The 21,358-nt window shown below is 48.7% G+C and overlaps 1 protein-coding gene across 1 annotated transcript in view; it reads left to right on the top strand.

Moving 5' to 3' along the window:
• The first annotated feature begins 7,631 nt into the window (after nt 1-7,631).
• Nucleotides 7,632-21,358, top strand: part of LRIG1 (leucine rich repeats and immunoglobulin like domains 1) — a 96,309-nt gene continuing 82,582 nt past the window's right edge. The window contains 3 exon segments of the mRNA XM_074914738.1: nt 7,632-7,945; nt 7,947-7,995; nt 7,997-8,274. Coding sequence (XP_074770839.1) covers nt 7,632-7,945; nt 7,947-7,995; nt 7,997-8,274 — 641 coding nt within the window.

Below are 21,358 nucleotides of genomic sequence, written 5' to 3'. Positions count from 1 at the left end.
ACACCCATACACCCCATAAATGCTGGGGACAGAGGACTTCACCTCTGCTGCAGACAGCCTTGGTTCAAAGGGAAGGGTTACACAGCCAAGGTCTTATGTATCATTAGATGGTGCTGATGGAGAAAAAGGGAAGGAGCTCAACTCCCCTTCCTCCCCTTAGCAAGCCTGTGCTTGCCCATGGCAGGGAGCCTGTGTGCAGGGCATGTGGCTATTTACTGCATTGCTGCCAGCTGGATTCAGTAACTGCAAAAACCTCTTTAAGAGTGTGGTGTAAGCAGGAGGAAAGAGTGGCATTTTTCTTTTCTCCTTCCACCTTCTTATTTGGGTTTCTGTTTGACATTGCCTGTTCTCTAAGCTGTCCTCAACAAGAACCTACTTTCAGTGCCCTGGGAGTAGATGATGTTGCCCTAACTAGGTGAGGAGGTACACATGGCTGGTTGATATTGGCTTATCTCCAAAGTGTCTGGTTATGGATCTTCCAAAGCAGAACAGAAGATGCTATTGACCAGGGTAACCAGAACAAGAGGCTCTGGCCAAGTGGGATGGAAGGGAAGTAACATAGCCCTCTTGGAGAAAAATATGGAAACTAAAGAGAAAAAAAAAATCCTAGCTGAATTTATCTCCTCTCTGGAGCAACACAGTTGTGAGGCTAAAAGCTCTATGTAGTTTCTTCTAATCCAAGAGACAAATTACATCATACCAGGGTGTTTTTTTATTTTTAAAAGTTGGGTGGCAGGGAGCATGAGGCAACTTGTGCCTTTTCAAACAGTGCTGTCTCCAGATCACAAGTCAATGGATTCAAGCTCATTACTTCTGTGTGAGCTCTTGCGTTACAGTGTGCGTTACTGCCAAGTTGACGGAAACCTCATCTCAAAGGAAAAAGGAATATAATCCTCCTGGGATATAACAGAAACAGTCATTATGCATCCCTGCAACTTCCCGTGGTCGCTCACATCTTGTGGGAGATAGAGAAGGCATATGAGGAATGGGTGTCACTGGAGACACACAAAGCTTATACAAATCCCAAATATCTACCACTGCATCTGTGGACAAAGTTGTCCAGCTACTGCAATGCTGGTGTGATGATGCTAAAGACTCATTCATATGTCATGGCAAACTCTGAGAGAAGTTTGAGACAGTTCCCATCTACTTGTTTCCCCCCCTGTTTCTAATTAGTTATGGCATTGGCATAAAGCAGGATCTGTGTCTATTAAGCCTTCATCTGCTCCTCCTTATTCCCACATGAAGCCATAATCCTTCATGTCATCCCAACTGTGCACTGTGGAAGTGATTTAGGATGTTTCAAACCAGAGGATAATGACCTCAGGTATTGAATAGATAGAATAACTGTGGAGGAAACAACCCTGGTGTCACACATTGCTCGTAAGAAGCATATGCGTTAGTAGGGGGAGACAGGGAGGGAAGCAGAGGAGAGGCTGATGTATCCACAGAAGAATTTGAAGAACAATCATGAGATTTTACACATGGCAGATGTCTAAGATATTTTGAGAGATTCTTCTCAGAGCCTCTAAGCCACAGCAGGGCCCTGCCACATATTTTGTTCTTCATATAATGATGTTGTGCCATTTGTATTGCACTATTGATGCACTCCTGGGTGGTACCAGCAGGACAAGAAGTGTGGTTAATAGTCGGCTTCAAGGGCCAAACAGAAATATCAGCCTGCAGTTCAGGCCCTAGCCAAGAACAAGGCACTCAAGAGCAAGGAAACAGACTTCTTTTCTAAACAAGGGATCAAAGTATGATGAAGCAGCAGACAATTCCTAATATCTTCCAGCCAGATGAAGCAACAAGAGGCAGTTTTGTAGTAACAGCCCATGGTAATCACACAGGCAGTAACTGAGTACCAATAAAAGTTGTCACAAGGTATCTTGCCCTATTTCCAGTGAGGATAAAGATCAGGTACAACAGTTGGAAAAAAACCTAGCTCTTACCTGCAAGGTAGCGCTTGCTTGCCAGATCCTTCCAAAGTCTGGCTGCTGTGGTCATTCTGCAATCATCTTCCTTTAATTGTTATATGGGATCTGGACTTTTGAGAACAGCCATAACTTGTGCAACTTTCAGCTAAATTTGCCTTGAAAATATTTCCAGGCAGCGACCACCCTTGCTGATGGCGCCCTTCATCTGTAGTATGAAGTCTTGACAGTGAGCTATTAAATAAACACTCAGCTTAACTGCTTTTTGAGAGGGCACCCTCCTCTTACTCCATTTTGGCTTTTCCTTATCAACCTTCTGAGCCCCCAGGGGTGTGGGTTGTTTTGGGAGGGTGTGAGTTACCTTCCTTTGCTCTGAAATACACTGGAAATCATCAGCCATCAGCAAGGAAATACAGGGAGCAAGGAAATTACTCTGAAAGGAAACACTTTGGAGCCTGTTGCTTTTATTAAGCGAGCTGGAGGCTCATTTTTCTGCTTATACTGAGGCAAGAGTTTGCAGTAAAATAAAGCATTCACTGTTTTTCAGATGCACCTGAAGTCTCTTGCCCTTTCTAGAGGAGAATGAAGAAATAGGGATGTTTTAAATCGAGACTACCTGAAACAGAAGTGAAACTCCTCCTCCTCCAATAGTTTTAAATCTTTTTCTATTCCTTTCTGAGCAGGGGCAGGTGGCTCCTATTTTAGCTGTAGCTGGATTCCAGCTTCTTTGCTCCACTTGCATGATTTCATCTAACACATTCCTCTGGGGCTGCAAGAACTTCATGCTTCCATCTCAGCCTAGAGGTGAAAGCAACAAAAAGAAGTTACACCATATAATTATAGTTATTATGCCAGTTAATAGAGCTCTTCATAGCATAAACACTATTAGCACTAGTCACTGTCGGGAATAGCTGTGTCTCCAGCTCTGTTCTTGCTGTCGGAGGCTGGGCACAGATCTGAGTCCAAGCCCAGATCTGAAGAGCAAACCCTGATACCTGCCAGCTCACACATGGGGCCAATTCTCTCCCTGGGCTTGGGGAAACTTCTGGATTTTGGATCTTGAGCATGATTACTTAGAGTAATGTCATGCTGAAATGTGTGATCCAACCAGACAGACAGTGTTCTGACTTCAGGTCTACCAGTTTTCTTCCTGCTCTTGGAGTTAGTCCATGGGTTTGTCTACAAAAACACACTTTTAAGCAACTGAGTGTAAGCTCCAGGTTTGTGTACCACAGGTTTGCATTCAAACCCTCACTCTTATCATGCATTTTGCCTATCCAAATGGCAAGCAATATTCTAGCGGTAACAATCCACGTTCTCTCCCCCTTCTGTCTTGGCAGTAAGTTGTTGTCATGCTTTTCTGATAGTCTACTTTTAAAAAGATGAGATAAATACACAAACATTTCCACAGAAGTTTTATAACAAGTCCTTTGGAAGGGGAAAAAAAGGATTAGAGGTGGCAATGTTGTGACAGAACATGGATTTAGTTAATTGGATCTAGCCATTTGCACCATCTTTTGCTAACTGCCTGTGCCAGTCCCAGGCTGGGAAAGCAATTTAACTCATTGCCTGTGAAAAATGAAATGACAGCAGCTACTTGAGTGAACTTTCACATCAACAAAGCATGATCTTGATCAAAGACTTTATGTTCCTGGAGGATCAGAGTTCAAGCACCAGTCTCTAATTTTAAGAGAAGAAAAGGCTTCTGTGTCATTGCAAGGACAAATCTTCAGAGATTGAGCCCAAGTTACACTGTCATGTCAGCACTGTTAGTGACCCTATACTAAAGCTTGCTTTATCATCTCTTCCTTTAATTCTCACTGTCATATGCTGTGCCCTGCTAAGCTAAATTGGCTTCACCCATTACAGCAGTGAGAAGTGATGTTATCGTTATTCACTGCTGCTAGGCGCTTTGGGATCACGTCATACATCTTGCAGGTTGTTCCAACAAAACGAGCTCTGAGGAGCAGGGTTGGGATCCAAGAGAGACAGAGACCAGCTCTGAGTGGCAAGATGCCATAAAATTGCCCTTGCAGATCTGGTGTAACCAGATCAACTAATAAACCTCTGGAATGCTGATGCCTTAGTTGATCTGATCATACCAGAGAAACCATCTCTTGCAACCCTGATGCCGGAAGCCAAACCATGCAGCTTGCCATGAGCAGCTAATACCAAACACCACTGTTAGCTAGGTATAAATGTCTCTGTTGCTGCTCTGAGTAATCGCTGTGGTCTTGTACACTGTCCCCACAACACACCTCCTGTAACCTTTTTCAGTATTTGTCACCATAATAATATTGACTGACACATCAGTGCACCAGGGTGACAATATAAGGGATTATAGCCATAGGTATAGGACGTTCTGCATACCTCAGCACCATCGGTGTTGGGTAGAAAGCCATCACGAGCATTATTAGAAGATAAAATTGTTATAGAGAGATTGGTAGCCCTGCAGATAAAAGGAGCAAGCTGGAGTGAAAGAAAATTGTCAAATGCAAGAATGGTCAACATGAGCTAAGGTCCACCCTTTTCTATTTCAGTGCCTCCGACCTTCAGCCTGCCCCAGGAGAAGTCAAACACATCCCTCTCAAAGCCTGAGAGCATTGCTACCATCCTCCATCCACCATGTCACATCTGCCGGAGTACTCTGCAGCCTCACCAGGGCTCCTGTCTCCTGGGTCTTGCTCTGAAAGCTGAGACATTAATGAAAACTGACTGTAGATCCTAGGTGGTTAGAAGTTATCTAGAAGGTCTCCTTGCAAATCAAATTACAGATATACTTGTGCAAGAACCAGGAGACAGAAAATAAGTTCATGTTGAAGACGAAGGGTGCCCTGCGTTCAGGGCTCGTGTGAGTTCCTGGCTGCACCCCAGGTGCGCAGGGTCGCCTAAGGTGAGTCATCTGGGGCTCCAGTTCCCCAGCTGTAAAATAGGGATAATACTTCTGTTCTCACCTCAGTTTGTCTTCTCTGTTTAGATTTCAAGCTCCTCAGGGCTGTGTCTTGCTACATGTATGTACAGTTCCTAGCTTAATAGAGTCATGATCCAAACTGAAGCCTCCAGGCGCTCCTGTGTATTATATCATTACTAATTTCACAAGAGGTTGCAATCAAATTCCTTTATTGGGTAAAAAAATAAATTAAAAAATCCCAGAAAAGAATAAATCAAGCTATTAAAAACAGAGGAACATTTTTGCTGAAGTGGAAATAATGCTACTTTGTCCCAAAATGTATAAAATATGTATTGCAATTAAATTCTCTATTGGCAAATTGCTCTACAATTAAAAAACACAGAAGCTTGAGTGAGGCAATTAGAATAATAGTAGTGTTAATTATAGCTTGATGGATTCTGCATGCTGTCAGCAATTACCTTCCAAGTGTGCACTTCTGAACCGACTCCAAATCCACAAAAAGACACCAGCAGAATTAGAAATATCTTCCTTGTTGGCATGCCTTGGCCATTTTAAAATTTGTTTTCATAAATACTTTTGTAAGCTCTTTAATTAGATTTAATGAGGTTCGAGGAAGAAACATCCTCCACGCTGTACATCAGGCTCCTCTCTAGCAAAGGCATGGACTTGGGTAGGACGGAGCACACGACTGTGAGAACAGTCTCATTTCCTACCAACTGCCCTCGCTGAAATATTTTCAGTGTACGGTGACCTGTGCAAATGAGGCAATTTGTACCAATATCCAGGAGAGCTTCTTGTAGATATCTTTTAAAAATAAAAGGTTATCTAAGGCTTTCAGATCTCTCTCTCCATGGGAAACCCCACGGCAGGGGAAGAGAGGAGGGGCTTTGGGGGTGGGCACTGTGGTAGCGGTTGCATGGTGCGATGCGGGAGCCCTACACTGAATGTGTGAGACGAAATCAGCAGGGTTTGAGGTCAGGGGTTGCAAGAAAAATTTAAAAATATTGACATTAATTGTTAAAAGCAGTTTAAAAGCTTGGGTGTCAAATTTGAAAATACTATAAAAGAACGAAAATTTTTTATTTACGTTATGCCTTCCATAAGAGGCCAGAGAAATCTGCTCCATTAAAGTGCAGATATTATAAATATATAAAGTGCAGATATACAAATAACTTTGTATTTCCCATATTCAAGAACTAAAGACATATTTTTAAATTGGCTATATATTTGTATAAAACTGCACTATTTTCTGTAATTCATCTACCCTTCCTACCCCAGGTTCCCTCCCCAGGGACAGGAGCTCTAGCTTTTAGTTTGCAAACAGCTTTCAAATAAATTAAGACTAAACATAAGCCATTCTCTTGTTTTCTCCAGTTCTTGAAAGCTGAAATAAGACCCCAAGCCACAATAATGTGAACTTTTAAAATCTTTTTCCCCCCCCTTAACATAACAAAAGCCTAAACCCCGAGTTTTGCCTAGTGAAAGCCCCGTCTATAAATAAAAATGCCTATTGATTTTTCCCGGAAAGGTTTAGGGCTGGCCCACACTGCAGTGTCTGCAGTGCGTGTGCTGGAAGGTGTGCCGGTCACCGGGGACCCAGCACAAGGCTGTGCACCCCTGGGGGAGAGCCGCGGCCCGGCCACGCCGCCGAGGGTGCCGACCCTGGTGAGCATCACCCGGGCCTGGTGCGCCAGGCGTTTGGTCCCCGGGAAGGTGTGACTCGGTGGGATGGGATGCCTGAAAGTCCTGGTCACCCCAGTGCTGAGCGGGGAGAAGCCTTTGCAGAGGCTGAGTTTTCCGGTTATCATTAATCTCTGCAACCCGATACATTCAAAGCTGTCCCAAAGGCCAAACAGTTGCTGCGCAGGTGGACTGTCAGGAGTAAACAGAGAAGAACAGGGCGACGCTACGCCAGCCATAGCTAACAGCGCTTCTTGTAGTGTACGGTCAAGATTTCAGGTGGGGGTTCTGAAATGAGACACTCTTCATCCTGGAGCAAGATCTTGCCCCATCACTAAACGCAGTCGCTACATTTCATACCAAGTCATCTTCCAAAGCTAAATCTTCCTCCCCGCAGGATTTTCGGGCAGAGCTTCCTCCCCTAAGCACTCTGCGGGCCACATCTAAACTTGTCCAAAGCTAGCTGGATGCTCTCCACTAAGCTCAGGAGCAGCCTCTAAATTCAGTCTTCAGAGTGTACCGATGCTCTGAGGTTAATTTTGCCCGTAACGATCTCGCCGCAGCTACCTCACGAGTTAAATTTGACCTGTTTGGGACCGTGTGCCCCCGTACATCTGGTGCGTGAGGGGCTTCTAAAAATAAGGGTAAACCTGGGAAGTGGGACCTGCGGCTTAGGTCTGGGCTGAAACACGCGTGGATAATTAATCGACTCCTGCGACTGGCTGGTGGCGGGACACACGTGTCCCCCGGGAGCGGGGCCCTGCAGCTGCAGGGAAGGGCACGCAGGGTTACGGGGCAGCCCCCAGGCCCTGGTTTTGCCGCAGACTGTTTCCATCGAGGGGAGGGAGGTGTTTAAACCGCTTTCCCCGCGGCGGAGCGGGGAGGGGGGGCGGAGGGCGCGGCCCCTTTAAGACGGGTAGCGCGGGGGGGGGGGCGGTGGCCGCCCGCGTTCACACCTGGAGTGGGAAAGAGGGGCGGGCCCCGCGCCCCTGATTGACGGGCCGCCGGCATCAATGGGGCGCCGCGGCGCCGCGCCGGGGGCGGGGGGGGAGCTCTCCCTGCCAATGGCGGCGCGCGCAGGCCCGCCGGAGGCCTCCCGCCAGCCAATGGGCGGGCGCGCGGGGGGCGGCGCGGCTACATGTTGCGGTGTCGCCAACGTGGGTCCGCGGCGAGCGGCGCTCGGGCCGGGCGGGGAGCGGCGGGGTCGGGCCGGCGGGAGCGGCGGCGGTCGCGGTCGTCAGCGGCTCTCGACCCCGCGGGGCCGCACCGAGGAGGGGGAGAGTTCCAGCGGCCGTCGGGCCGGAGCCGTGCGGCGTGAAGGAGGAGGAGGAGGCGCTTCCCGCGGCGGGGACGCGGACCCGACCCGCCCGGCGGTGCCCGCCCGGCGGCGGGTGGATGCCGGTGCCGTGACCGCCCCGCGCCGCCGGCGGCCGAGGCGATGCTGCGGGCGGCGGAGCGGCGCTGAGCGTTCGCCGAGGCCCCGCGGCGTTACCGCTGCGCTCCGCGCCGGGGCCGCTCCTGCCGCCTCCTCCCGCTTCGGACCTTCTCCGGTGCCGGATACAAAATGGCGGTGCCGTCACGGGCGGGCGGCGGGGCGGCGGCGGCGGCGGCGCTGCTGCTGCTGGGGCTGCTGGGCTCGGCCGCCGCCGACTGCCCCCCTGGCTGCGCCTGCGGCGGGGAGTCGCTGAGCTGCGGCGGGCTGGCGCTGCCCGCCGTGCCCCGGGACCTGCCCCGCTGGCCACGGCACGTGTGAGTACCGGCGGGGGCTCCGCCGCGCTGGGAAGGCACCGGGGCGGGGTGGGGGGCACGGGGCAGGGGCTGAGGGCGAAGCGGGGGTTTGGGCGGCCCCGCTCTGCCGCGGGTTGCGTGCTGGCAGCTGGGCGCGGTGGGGGGGGGGGGCTTGTGAAACAACACCAAAAACCCCTCTAAACTCAAACCCCCCACGACAGTCAGATTTATTGTTTTTAAAGCAAAGCGATCTCTACCGCCTTGTGGGCGCTGAGCTGCGCGGTGTGGAACTTCTCTCGTGATCCGGTGTCCCCCCTCGGGCTCTCGCCCGAGGCGCGGATGGAGGCGGCGGGTGCGATGCCGGTCCCGGGTGAGGAGCCCGGGGCTCCCTGCCCGGCCGGCCCCTCGCCGGGCTGGCTCTGCCTCCCCTCCCTGCCGGTGTCCCGGAGGAAGAGGAGCCGGGAGCGGGTTTGGTCCCCAGCGCTGGGCTCTGCTGGAGATAACGGCCGGCCTGGGCTGCCGAAGCCTTATTAGGAACATCCATCCTCCGGCGGCCTGGGCGCCAGCCGCCCCGCACCCCGGTACCCGAGCGGGGACCCCACCGCCCGGCCAAACCCTTACGAAGCCGGTGAGGCGGCGAACGCGGGTCTAAACCGAGTCGTGGGGCTCTGTCGGTGCTGTTGCGGTGTTTCAGGGAAAAACCAGGTGGTGTTTAGCAATAAAAGCTGCATGCCTGGCCGCGATTCCCATGGTACTTGTCTGTCTGACAGAGTTACTAACCTGTATCGCATGTCCTGGATGGCAGCTGAGCTTATAGCCCAGCACCTGGTGGTTAGTGCAGCGCTGGTTTTTTTTTTTTTTTTCCCTTAGGAGGTTCTTTTTTAAAGCGTTCAGGTACATGTCCAAGTGCGGGATGGTGTGGTTGGGATTTCCCATGAAGTGCAGCAGGTCTGCTCCGGTTGTGCAGGTGCTGCTCTGACCCGGTAAGATCTGAAATAGAACATCAGACACGTAAAGTACAGGAGATCCGGAGGCAGGAGTGTGCTCGGCTTTGACAGCTCAATTCCTTTGGCAGTGACAGTGCAGGAGGACTGAGAGTGTGTGTGTGTGCTCATAAACTTGTAAAACTGAGTGTCCTCAACTATTAGCTAACTTTTGGGGGAATAAGGATCCAGAAAGGGAGAGAGAAAAGTGTTTCAGTAATTCTGTTGCTGGGCCGTTCTGCTGTTTGAACAGATTTATAGATTATTGAATCTATAAAACCCCTGGTTGTAATGGATACTCTTCAGCTTTGCCAGGAGAGAGAGAATGGTCACTGAAGTGTTGCTGGAGATCATCCAGCTCCTTATTAAGAAGAATTATTAGAGGTTTGTCAGGTTCTCCTGGTATTATTCACTTTTGGCTGCAAAAGTGCCTTGTTTTACATGAAATTATCGGGTGTCATATGGAGAGGAGTGTGTGGCCTCTGCACCAAAAGCCTGACTCATTCCGTTCACCTGTTGCTATGTGTGCTGAGAGAGCCTTCCTTCAGCTTTGGGCACCTTTTAGAGCAAGCTTTAATTTTTCTCAGCGCAATTCCAGCATCCCCATGTGCCTCTTAAAATCTGACAACTTATCTTTGTTCGTGCAGAGAAATGCATTAATAGCCCAGTCTGAACAAATTTGTTTTGTTGTGTTTGAGAGTGCTAATACCCAGGAGTGTCTTTCATATGGAACAGATTTTGAGTGTCTTGAGTTCAGTTTAAATTTTATTGGTGAAGTAATAGCACGTATAAATCTAATGCTACAGACCTGTGGGCTGTTGGTCTTTTAACCTCTTAGAATATGGTTTGTAACTTTGTAAACTCTAACCCAAAAATTGGCTGAAGTGGAAATTTGTGATGGCTCTCAGTATCTGATAATGCAAATCAAGGGTGTTTTCCTTCTCCATAGCCACTATAAAAAGCAGACATTTAAGCTATTGAGAATGCTTCTGTTTTTAAAGTAATATTGTTTCTAATCACTAAAAATCACTTAAATTGCTTACTTCTGTTTAGAGACACAAAGCTGAAGCATGTTTTTCATGCTTGGTAGGATCATAAATGCTAATTTCTGGTGCAGAGGGCTTCTAACTCATTTTTTTAGTAGTTGTTTAATGTCTCTATAAAAGCACCATGTGCTGGAGAAAAGTTATCTCTATGCGACTATCTCATTGCTTTTTGTTTTGTGGTTTTTGTTGTTTTTTTTTTTTAACGTGCCCTTTTAAAGGAACAGAAAGCAAATGTAAAGGTTTGCAGTGGCTGACATAGGGGTGCAGCTTGGGGGTGCAGGTCCCCCGACTGTAAACTGGTATGAGATGGGTGATGGAACTGTGCATCCCTCATCTCCATTGATTCTGGGCAGGCTGTGTCTCTTGCTGAAGGAGTCTGCTTCCCCAGGGTGATAAGCTTGGGCACGTTCGATTGATAATAGGAGATGAGATAAATCCTGTTTTCAGTGACTTGTGGTGACTGGGCTTTAACTTCATTAAAGTGCTATTGAAAAATCCTTCCTTAGCAGTTTATCTTTATTTCTAATGAGTGCCACAATGCTGAAGCAGTGCCTGGAGTCAGTTTTCAGTCTGTTGGAGATACAGCTTTTGTTTGTAGGGTTGGAAATGTGGCTCGGTCACTGGGGAGGGTTCTGGAACAGACTTAATAGCGCTGCGTATTTTGTCAACAGGACTATCAGTACTGAGGAAAAGCTTTGGGATCTTTTGAAACTATTGTTATTTCTCTGTTGGCACTAGAGCTTGGAGTTGTAATTTTTCTCCCTAGCTTTCAGAAGGCATAACTGATATGCAGAGGGGCTGGTGCACTGCAGTTGCTCACAGTTAATGCAGTGTGGCACAGATGCGGTGGGTTTTTTTCTTAAAAAGCAACAGGCACCTCAGTACTGCATGCCAGTTGTATAAGTGTACAGGACTCTAGCTGAGCAGCCCTGTGTAGGGCATGTTGCAGCGCTCTGTCAGGACCTGTACCATCCTCACAGGAGCCACAGCACCCAGCTGCTTCGAGCTCTGCAGCTGTGAAAAGTCCCTGCTCCAGGGGGGATGCTGGAGAGTCAAACTCTGCTGGGCAGTTGCTGTGCAGTGTCTCACTTTGAAACTGCTGGAGATGCTTCATGTCTTTGGCGTTGAAGTGTGAAGTTTGTTTTTACATTAGAGTGTAATATGTGGCATAAAGTTTAGGGCCAAGCTTAACTACAAATTGCTTCGTGCCTGGAAAAGCCAGGTGCTGGGTGCAGTAGTGTTGGTGACATGGCACATCCCCCCCCCATCCTCTGCTTCTGTCTCTCTGTGCATCTTAATTTTTGAGGAGTGATAGAAGATTTTGTCTAGGCATCATGTGCGAAGGGAGTGTGGTGGTTTTTTTCCTTCCTTTATAGTGGTAGAGCAATAATATTTTGGGTACAAATTGTAATGGTGAGAAGGCTTTGGGGCTGTACAAGTGCAGTTGAATAGCTAATTCATTGCTGGTATGATCTGGAGGAATGAAAGGTTTTATTTTAAACAGATGTGGGGTGTGTGTGTGTGTTTGACCCAGATGACTCGGGGAAGTTTTTTGAGATATTGGGCATCTGTGCACAGACACTTCTGCCTGTGGGTCAGTGTGTGCCTGACACATCTGGGAACAAGGCAGAGTCTTCCAGTGCCCAGGAGAGCGGAGCTAGGAGCTGCTCCCTGTTTCCTGGGGAGGCTCGGGTTTGGCTGTATGGATAAGCTGCCCTGAGGCATCAGCTGGGAGGATGTTGGCTGTCTGCACAGTGCTGCTGCTCTCGGGAGAGCTGGGGAGAGTGTCTGGATGCTTTTGAAAATCCTGTGGGTGCCTGTCAATGGTTTTAGGGCCTGGAAGTGCATTTGAACTAGGAGTCAGGAGCAGATTCCTGCTGTGCTCAACTGTGTATGCACGGAAAGGTTTTGTTGAAGGCAGTGAAGCGGAATGTTTCTGCTGAAAATTACCTATTAAATTTCTTGCTAAACTGGGGTTTTAGTGTGTCAGGTCTTGGTGCTCTGCTCTCATGTGTTAGGGTAGCTTCTTCGCTTACTTGTAGAGCAGAGTGGGGCTCTGCAGAGAACTTGCTGTGCCGCTGCCTGTGTGCATGGTGCTCTCTGGAGATGGACATCACCTGCTCTTGGATTCCGGAGTGACTTGTGCTGCTTTGTAGATGCTGAAGAGAAGAGAGGGGGAGCTCTCCTGAGGTGCTGACAAGGGGGAGTGCTGCTGGCTGTTCCTCCCCTGCATGTCCTGCTTCCAGCCCTGCTGAAATAATGGAACAAAGATTAAGTAATTGTCACACTGGGCTCAGGGAGCCTGGCCTTAGGCAGCTGTGGAGCCCTTGCTGTGTGCTGGCTGCACAGGGGGCCACTGAGCTTGGAGGGCTGGCTTGGGAGAGAGGGGTATGCGGGTTGGTGCAGGTGGCCCGTCCCCCTCCCTCCTCCTGGGGAAAGGGAGTGGGAACCCAAAGAAATTCGGCAAAGCCAGCCGTGGTGGTGGTGCAAGGAAGGCTTTCTGCTCAAGCAGGACAGTGCTGGGAGCTGATGGTGCTTGTTAAAATAATTCTGCTCATCTTGCAATGGCACACTTGGGTTTGGGGCTTCCTGGAGCGCGGTCCTCAGCAGTGGCCTTATCAGGAAAGGTCTCCAGCCCTGGAGCTGTGGGATGGCTCCGCATCCTACAGGCGTGCAGTTGCTGCTGTAGAGCTTGGCCCAGGTGGGGTAACAGCAAAGCCTCTACTTGCAAAGCAGTGCCTCTCTGGACCTGCTGCTTAGGCACAAATAGCTACGTGTGCTTGCAAATAAATCCACCCTTCCTGTGTGAACATGTGTTGGTGGATTCGCTGACCACCCTCAGCATGCCGTGATATTTATTGGTGCATACTGGGGAACAGCAGTTAACAGCAAGTCCTTTGCAAGTGTTGTCTGATTTTGCCACGGCTGGGGCAAAAATCTCAGACTAGGGTTAGGAATACATGTGAGATTCATAATGAAGCCTGAAGGGGATAAAATATCCCCACCAAGAAGTGTTTCTCGTTTTTTGCAGAAGCTTTAAGTGAAATCTAGGACCCCCTCTGCCTCCTCTGCATATTCCTCTCTCCTTTTGAGAAACTTCATGGCATTTAATCACTTTGAGGCTTTTCCTCTCTACAGTGACTGCAATTTGAAACGCAGGGGTCCCATACAAAAGGAGCAAGTGCTCAATGGGCTGTGTTAATATTCAATGCCATTTACAATGGGTGCAGTTTGAAAAGGGGAGAATGGATGGTCTGGGAGCCGGGGGAGGAGGAGCTGCAGAGGGAAAATTCCCAGGGCAGGAGAGCGAGCGTCTCAGTAGGCAGCCGAAAAAACGAACACACCATCAATTGTTCTCTAGGAAAGTCAACCATTATTATGTGTTAGATACAGCTTAATTATTTTTTTCTTTGCTTGTGCAAACTGTCTACAGTTCTGTGGATGTAAGGTTTGGGGGTGGCTGAGCCTTTCAGGAGTTCCTACTTGGAATTCAAGTGATGAAGGAGCAAATGTGAGACTGATTTCTTTCTCCCTTCACTTGGTGGCATCAAGAGGCTAGAGGTGGTAAACTGATATGTTTGGGAGCCCGGACACTTCAACAAAGTACTTCAGGTACTTAAATGCTTCCTTGAGCATGGGTGAGGTTTTGCTTCCCTGATAGAAGTTAAGCTAATGCTGGAGTGTTGTCTCTGAGGATTTAGGCAGATGCAGCAGCACTTTGCTGTGATGGGGCTTTAGTTGGTGTGAGCCCCACCCGAGGCAGGGAAATCCTAGTGTTCTGGAAGGATGTTCCCCAGTGTGCAGCTTCAGCAGAGTGTGCTGGAAGGGTTCAAGGTGGCTTCATGCTGAGGCTCTACCCCAGGTGCTGGGGAAACCCCTTCCTGACTCTCTGCATACACCTGGGCTCATGAATATATATATATATATATATGCGGCTCCCACTGGCTCTGCAGGGCAGCTGGGAATTGTTGAGTGCCAGGAGGTCCTGGTCATGCCTGCCTTTGGCTTCTGGTTGCTTTGATCTCTTGAAGAGGGGTTAAAGTTGTGTCTTGAAGTTTTGAGTGGCTGTAAAATGGGATGATGGCTTTCATTCCTCAGTTAGCCCACTCTGATAATTCGTGTATTGTTCCTGACTTGTATGTCAACCGCACCCAGAAACTCAATTAGGGCTCCAGGGCTTTTAATTGATCTTGTTGGCTTCCCTGCAAGACACCTTGGATTGAGTTAGCTCAGCTCATCAGCTTTTAACATAATCATCTTGTGCTGCTAACCTAATCACCCAGTGTGACTCCCCTTGTTTTGCAATGTGGAGCTAGATGGGATCATGTGGATGAATGGAGTAGAGATAATTTAGGCTAATGCTGCTGGGAAGAGCCATCTGCAGAAAATTCTGGCTCCAGGTTCATCAACTCTGCAGGACCACAGTTGGGCAGAGATTAGCTCCTCGTTCAGAGCAAGGGGGGTAATTTGATAGGGCATGTCTTTGAATAATCATAGCCCTTTGGTTGTGGTTTCATGCAGGACTGGGAGGCTGGGCACCCACTAACAGCTCTCCCCTGAGGTCCCTTGCTATTTTTTAGTGCTATGTGAAGGAAGGAGCAGTGTGTGAGGCTGCAGGGAGAAAGAAACAAAGGGTGAATAAATCCTCTTTTCCATTTCCTGGTGTGTCCAGCTTTAAATGATGTACTACGAAGTATTTTTTTTTTTCTGCCATGCATAGGGGCCTGTGAAGGACCAGGATGCTGTTGTGCTAGCACACAACATGAAACACCTATTATTATTGTAGCTGAGTCATGCATTAATAGTTAACCAAGTCCTGTGCTGCAGCCCAAGTCCTCCAACCCCAGCCTCTTCCAGCTTCAGAGCAGGACTACAACATAAGTAATATGTTATGCTCCCTCATTATATTTTCAGCACGTTGTTTCTCAAGCCACAACCATATAATTTTGGAGAAGCCTAGAAGCAGGCCCTGCTATTTTGGGGGCACCTCTCAAGGAGGCCTGATGATGTGTTGCATTTAATTCCAGGAATATGGTTCATTTCTGTGTGGTTTGCATTTTCAGTCAAGAACTGGAGGATGGGTCTCAAACTGTAGCCATCTGCATAGTTTTTATTAATGTTAACCATGGTGGATGTGCGGGCAGAGTGGTTTGTCATTTGCACTTGTCACGGCAGTGACTTTGCAAGGGTTTCAGCAGGAAAAGTGTTAGAGGCCCTCTTATGGTACAACAGCTTTACACAGAGCTACAGATTATAAAATGTATACTCCAGTGTCATGCACAAGTTGCATTTTAAAATGCATTAGCTGTCCAAAGCTTTGTTCGGGAGCCGAAGTTTTGTGTGCAGGAGAGTTTGTCATGGTTTTTTGGGGGGTTGATAGGTAGTCTTGATGGTGCTGCTTGTGATGAGGCAGTAACTTTTGGTTGTAAATCTTCCTGCGGAGTCTTTTTTTGACTTTTGGACCCCTGGGGCAATCTCATTAATTTGGGAAATCTGCAGAGGTGCAGTCTTAAAATGCATTTCTTCTGAACCCTACTCACCTATATGGGCTGTGGATTGCAAATGTTTCCCTGTTGAAGGCACTGGTTTTTATTAGATGAATCCTTTCAGATTAAAACACACACACCCCTTGAGTTCAGTGGAAATTTGGCTGTGAAATCTTGAAGTAAGATGCCTTTTTCCTAGACCACCTCCTCCAGCTGGCAGCTTGCTCCCTTCAGAAAGACAGAACAAGCCCTCGGATACAAGAGGGAAATGAGAGGTGCAGAATGTGAAGTTGGGGCTACACTTCCCCACACATCGGGATGTGGATCCATCTTCTCCACCAGCATGTCTCTCCCTGGTTGCCCAAAGCCTGTGCTTTTGGGATGAGCACCTGCCAGGATGGGACCCTGTTGTCTCTCAGTGCTGTGAATACTACTCTGCCCTGGAGAGTTTACTATCAACACCAGATACTAATGAGCCTCTTGCCAAATACTGCCCTGCAAGTTCAAAACACGCTTTGTCCAGCCAACATAGACTGGGCTGTTTTATAACTGCACTTAAAGTCTGTTTTAGCCTGCTGTGCGCCAATATAAACACAGGTTTACTATGTTATCTATCATCTAAAAAGCAGTTCTAAAAAGTGTTGGCTGGCCAGTGGGCTGGTGCTTGCAGTGTACATGGCTGTGCTTGGCTAGTGCTGTCGGATTGCCAGTACAGAGGGGTACTGGGGTCAAAGGTGTTCAACTGGATGAGCCCAGGGCTTGGTGGAAGATACTCGGATGGAGGTGGCAGGTTTACTGAGTGTTGTCTTCTGGTTGCATTTGAGGATGCGATGCTGGACGTGTCCTGTGTGTGTAGGTGGCCCATTGGAGGGGCTTGATATGGGTGATGTTGCTGTAGGAGTGGGGTGGTGGGAGACCTCATGGATGAGGGAGCTGCTGGTCTGGGGGTTGTATCATAGGCAATAAAATGGCTATCGTAGGAAACAGCCTGGCTGGAGGCCCTGTGAAAAATCACCCCCTAAATGTGTTCCAGTTGTCCAAACACTGGTGCCTCTCCTTCCTCCACAGTGTGCATGGGGGGGAGGCTGGAGCTAGCTCTCCCTCCACCACTGCCTGGGGAGCAGCCTTTGCTTGCTTTTTGCTGTGTCTGTCAGCTGCAATCCACCCAGGTTTGGGAGCTGTGGAAAAACTGCCAGAAGCCTTCCTTTAGTACAGATGTAAAAAATTCTCTGGCAGCCTGGACAGCATGGGCTGTTTGTGCAGCAGCCCTGTCTGTGAGTGGATGACCCAAGTTCAGCTCTTCCCCAGCACAAGTTGGTTGCTTTGAGTTGGAGCTGGAAGATGCATAGAGCCATGGGATTTCCTCCTTTCTCACTGGGATTTGCAGCCCCAAGGGGATGTGGGGATGGGGAGTGCATCAGGGGTGTGTGTGTGGCTTGTGTCAGCAGTGACCTCTCTGTCATTTGCAAAGGGTAAGGAGGTATCTGTTGATACTGGGTGACACCTGGATGTTCCTCAACCTCTTTCCTTTCTCTCACCCCCAGTTACTTCATCACTCCTGCACTTGTCTGGCGATGGCATGGGTGGTGCAGAAATGCCAAGCGCTGCTGACATGGGGTGGTTGGCTTGTGCTCATCTCTCTGCTGCCTATGGTCTGGCCTTGCTGGTGAGCCAGGAGTGCATCCCATGTTCTGTTTGTCTGTGTAATTCACTGTAAACTGTTGTGTCTTTCTGAACCAGGGGGCGGATCACATCCACACTTGTATTTCATTTGTTTTGGCAAAATGGGGAGACTTATCCTGTTTTCAGACATTTAAACAAACCATATGATGTTTTATTTTGAAAGGTGTCATAATACTTTCTACTTTTCCTTTACTAAGCATATTTTTGTGCTGTTCCTATCTATATTTGTCTATAAACAACTCTGTTCCTCCTTTTTCTTCCTTAAACAAGTCTCCTAAGGCAGAATTCTTGGTGTTGAAGCACATTTGGATTATTTCTAGAGTAGGGCACACATTCTGCATTAAATCAGAAAATAAGGTAGTGTGCTTTTTTAAACCTCTGATTTGGAAGCATTTGTAGGAGTTGTGCTGGCTTTATTGTTTCACATGGTTGTAAACCTCTGGTATATATTCCTTCCCACTTTCTGACCTTTGTTATTGCGATGGTGACCACACGAGCTGTTGAGATCAATGAAGTTAAGGTGTTTGGGTTATCTCATAAGAGCAGATGAACTATAACTGCTCCTTGTTATAGTAGGTCAGAAAATAGTTTGAAGATAATAAAATGGTTCCTGGGCAAGATCCACCTCTGCCGTGTGAGTGAGCAAGGAGAAGTTTTCTGGTCTGGGAGGAGGTCTGCGGGGCTGAGGCTTCACCCCTGACTTCTGAGCTTTCATCTCCGGGGGTGTCGCTTGGTTTGTTGCCTATTGAACACGGAGCCAGCAGCCTGCCTCTCTGGTCTGCAGGGATGCATGCGGGACTCACTTCAGCTCCTGCAGTTTTAGTAAATGCATCTGTTTATCTCTGTGGGGCTGAGACCAGCTCCCTGGTGAAGTTCGTTGGCTTTTGACTTCTTGGTGAGCTGAACCCCTTCCACAAGCTGTGATTTCATTCTTACTGACCTTACCAGCAGAGATGTGTACTGGTCTTTGAGTTAATCTTCTTGGACAGAAAGTTGTACAGATTGACAAGATGTGTTTGTCTTGTACTGTCTACTTAAAACAGCAGTTGGCTTTTCTCCCTAGTTTAATAATATCTGAGGCAGGTACTGCTTTTTACCCAGGCTTCCTGAGAAACAAGGCTGTGTGATGGTGCATGTGTCTGTTCTCTCTGAGCTTTTGATGTTGTTGGTCAACTTCAGTTTGAGGAGTGAGCACAAATTTGGCATGCCTGCCTCTCTCATAGGCTGCAGGCTGGGGAGAGTGGCTGTATCTCTGCTGAGGTAAGGGAAGCAGTGTGAGATTGCCCTATGAGACATCAGAGAATCCCTGTGGGGCAGAGCAGTGCCATTAAACCATCCCTGCAGGAAAAGTGGATAGCAGAGACCTAGCTGTGAAATGGATTTGCTGAGTGCTAGCAGATTGGCGAAGAGGGGGTTCAAAGTCTTACTGGGATGGTGCTGGCATTAGCTAAGGTGCATAGGTAGGAAAAGAGGGCTTGGTGCTGGGTTACCCCATGCATTGTTCCTGTGAGCAGGGGTGCTGTGGAGGCAGCATGTGAATCCTGACCTCTTTGGGGACCAGCATAGTCGTCTCTCTGTATAAAGTGGTGCCACCCATGCAGTGGGCGAGTGCCTCAGCCAAAGCAACCAGCCCTTGTGACTGCCACAGCTGGGAATCATTTTTGGCGACTTGTTGCTCTTCTCTTGAAGCAGCATTTCCAAGAAGCAGCAGCCTTTGTGGCCTGATGGGTGTTGAGCAATCTGCTGTGGGTGGGAAGCAGTGGCCCTGGGTGTCTGCATCTCTCTGCTCTCCAGCAGCACTGTGGCAGGACAGGGATGGCTGCCTGGCGCTCCTGCCTGCTCATGGGACCTGGGCTTTATAGCAAGGTGGGGAGAAGGCAGAGCCATGCAGCTGGGCAGCATCCTTGGGAGATGCCAAATCACAGCCCAAGCTGTTTACTACAGCATTTCTCTCTCGTGGTTCCTAGCACTTGTCTCAAGTGCTACCACTTTGTGGTCTGCTTAACAAGAGCCTGACGAGCTGTCCTTTCAGCTGGCAGAGACACTGGGACTCTGCTGTATCCTTCTGTGAGTCTCCCAGGCTTGCTCCAGCTCACAGGCTTTCCTTCTATTCAGCTAACATAAGCTTTTCCCAACACCTTTCCTGCACATCCCCCTGGCACCCAGTCCTCAGGTGATGGTCCCTTTCAGCAGCCCTGGTGCTGCTGATGAGCCGGTGGTATGTGCAGGCTGCTGGCTGGACTCCGGTTACTGCTGTTTACTTTATTTTCTTCACTCTCCAGCTGTGAATACTTGAGCCAGCTCAAAGGCGAGGTTTTCAAGCACCCTGTGTGCAAGTCGTAATGCTAGTGTGGGGCTTGCTGGGGAACAGACTGTGTGATTAAGCCGTTTAGGCTTGTGGTAAGTTTTAAGTCAAAACAATGCAAATCCACTTTTTTGGGGGGGAGGACGAGGTGGCAGCTGAACATTTTGGGGCTAATGTTGCCTTGCTTGAGAGGCATGGCTGAAAAGAGGAATTCAGTACAGATTTATGGGCATGCAGAATTGGAAACAAAATGGAGAAGTTTCCCTGTCCAACAATTTCCAATTGCTTCCTCTATGGTTTCCTGAGTAATTCTGACTGCTGGTTATAAACCAGTCTGCCTCGCCATTGCAGGATGCATTATCCCTTGAATCTTCCTTTGGCCCATCTTCTCCCTGGGCGGCTCTGTTCCCTCCCTTCAGGCTCTCTGTGCTGTCTGTAGCTGGTGGCAGGAAAATTTCCGACCCTCGGGAAGGCAGTTTCCTGACACTGCTGTGTGATAGACAATAACAGCAACAGCCCTTGTGGGACTGGGGTGGAATTGGGAGTGGATTGAAAATGTGCCTTGAAATGTTTTGGGGAGGTTATGGTTTGTCACAGCTGAAATGCCTCTTGATGGTTTTCCTGCTTTTTATGTTTGAAATGCAAAATCCCTCTTGCAATGACTTCAGAGCCACCTGGCCATGCCTGCCCCAGAGGAGGAGAGCTGGTCCTTCTCCTGGCACTCCCAAGGTGTGGGGGAGACAGTTGCAAGATGTCTGTTTATTTAGGTCTGGGTCCAGGGAGAGCAAAGGCAGAGGACAAGCCAGGCAGGAGCCCTCCAGCACTGCTCCTTCTGCCAGGCCTAAAGCTGCTGGCTCCTTTGCTGGTCATTTGGACTTTTGAGCCATAGTGAACCAACCATATCCCCTCTGGATGTGTGTGTAATACTTGATGGTGTTTTTGGGGCAATATATGACTGTTTGCAGCAGTCTGAGCGCAGGTCAGTGGTTGCCCTCCACCCTTGGCCTGCATTTGACCTGGTGCTGTGATGATGTGTCCTGCAGCCTTGCAACCAGGAGTCAGAAGCATCTGTCCAGCCTGTATCTTGCAGTATCTGTTGGGACTTGTTGGGGAGCAGGGCAGAAATAAATGACAAGCTGATGGGGCAGCAGCATTGTCGCAGAAACTGGACCTTGTTTTGGTAGCCAGCAGCAGACTGCTGGCTTGGGCAGGACTCGTAAACCTGAAAATGGTCCTGTAATTAAAGCAGTGAAGATCTGTCTTGCCTAATGTAAGCCTGTAAATATTAGGCTTCATGGATAAGCTAGAGGTCTGGTTTTCCCAGTGTTGTGGAATGCAATGGATATTTCCAGAGGACAACTCAAGCAGTGTCCCAGGAGTCACACAAGCAGAAGACCAAGTGTGTGCTTGCCCTTTGGTGCTTGTGGACATTAACAAGTGGGTGGATCCTGTCTGGGGGGAAGAGACTGCCTGACCAGAGCTTTTTTCACAGCACGATCATCTCTGTAAAGGCCAAGAAAACTTGATGTGAAAGCCTGTTTTATTTACTCATTCCTAACTGCAGCCCTGTTTTGAGGGGAGCACATGGAGGCCATGGGCCTT

The sequence above is a fragment of the Athene noctua genome, chromosome 10 (assembly GCF_965140245.1).
Source record: "Athene noctua chromosome 10, bAthNoc1.hap1.1, whole genome shotgun sequence".
Lineage (NCBI taxonomy): Eukaryota > Metazoa > Chordata > Aves > Strigiformes > Strigidae > Athene > Athene noctua.
Note: the sequence above shows the minus strand (reverse complement) of the source record. Positions and strands in the feature narration are given on the sequence as shown.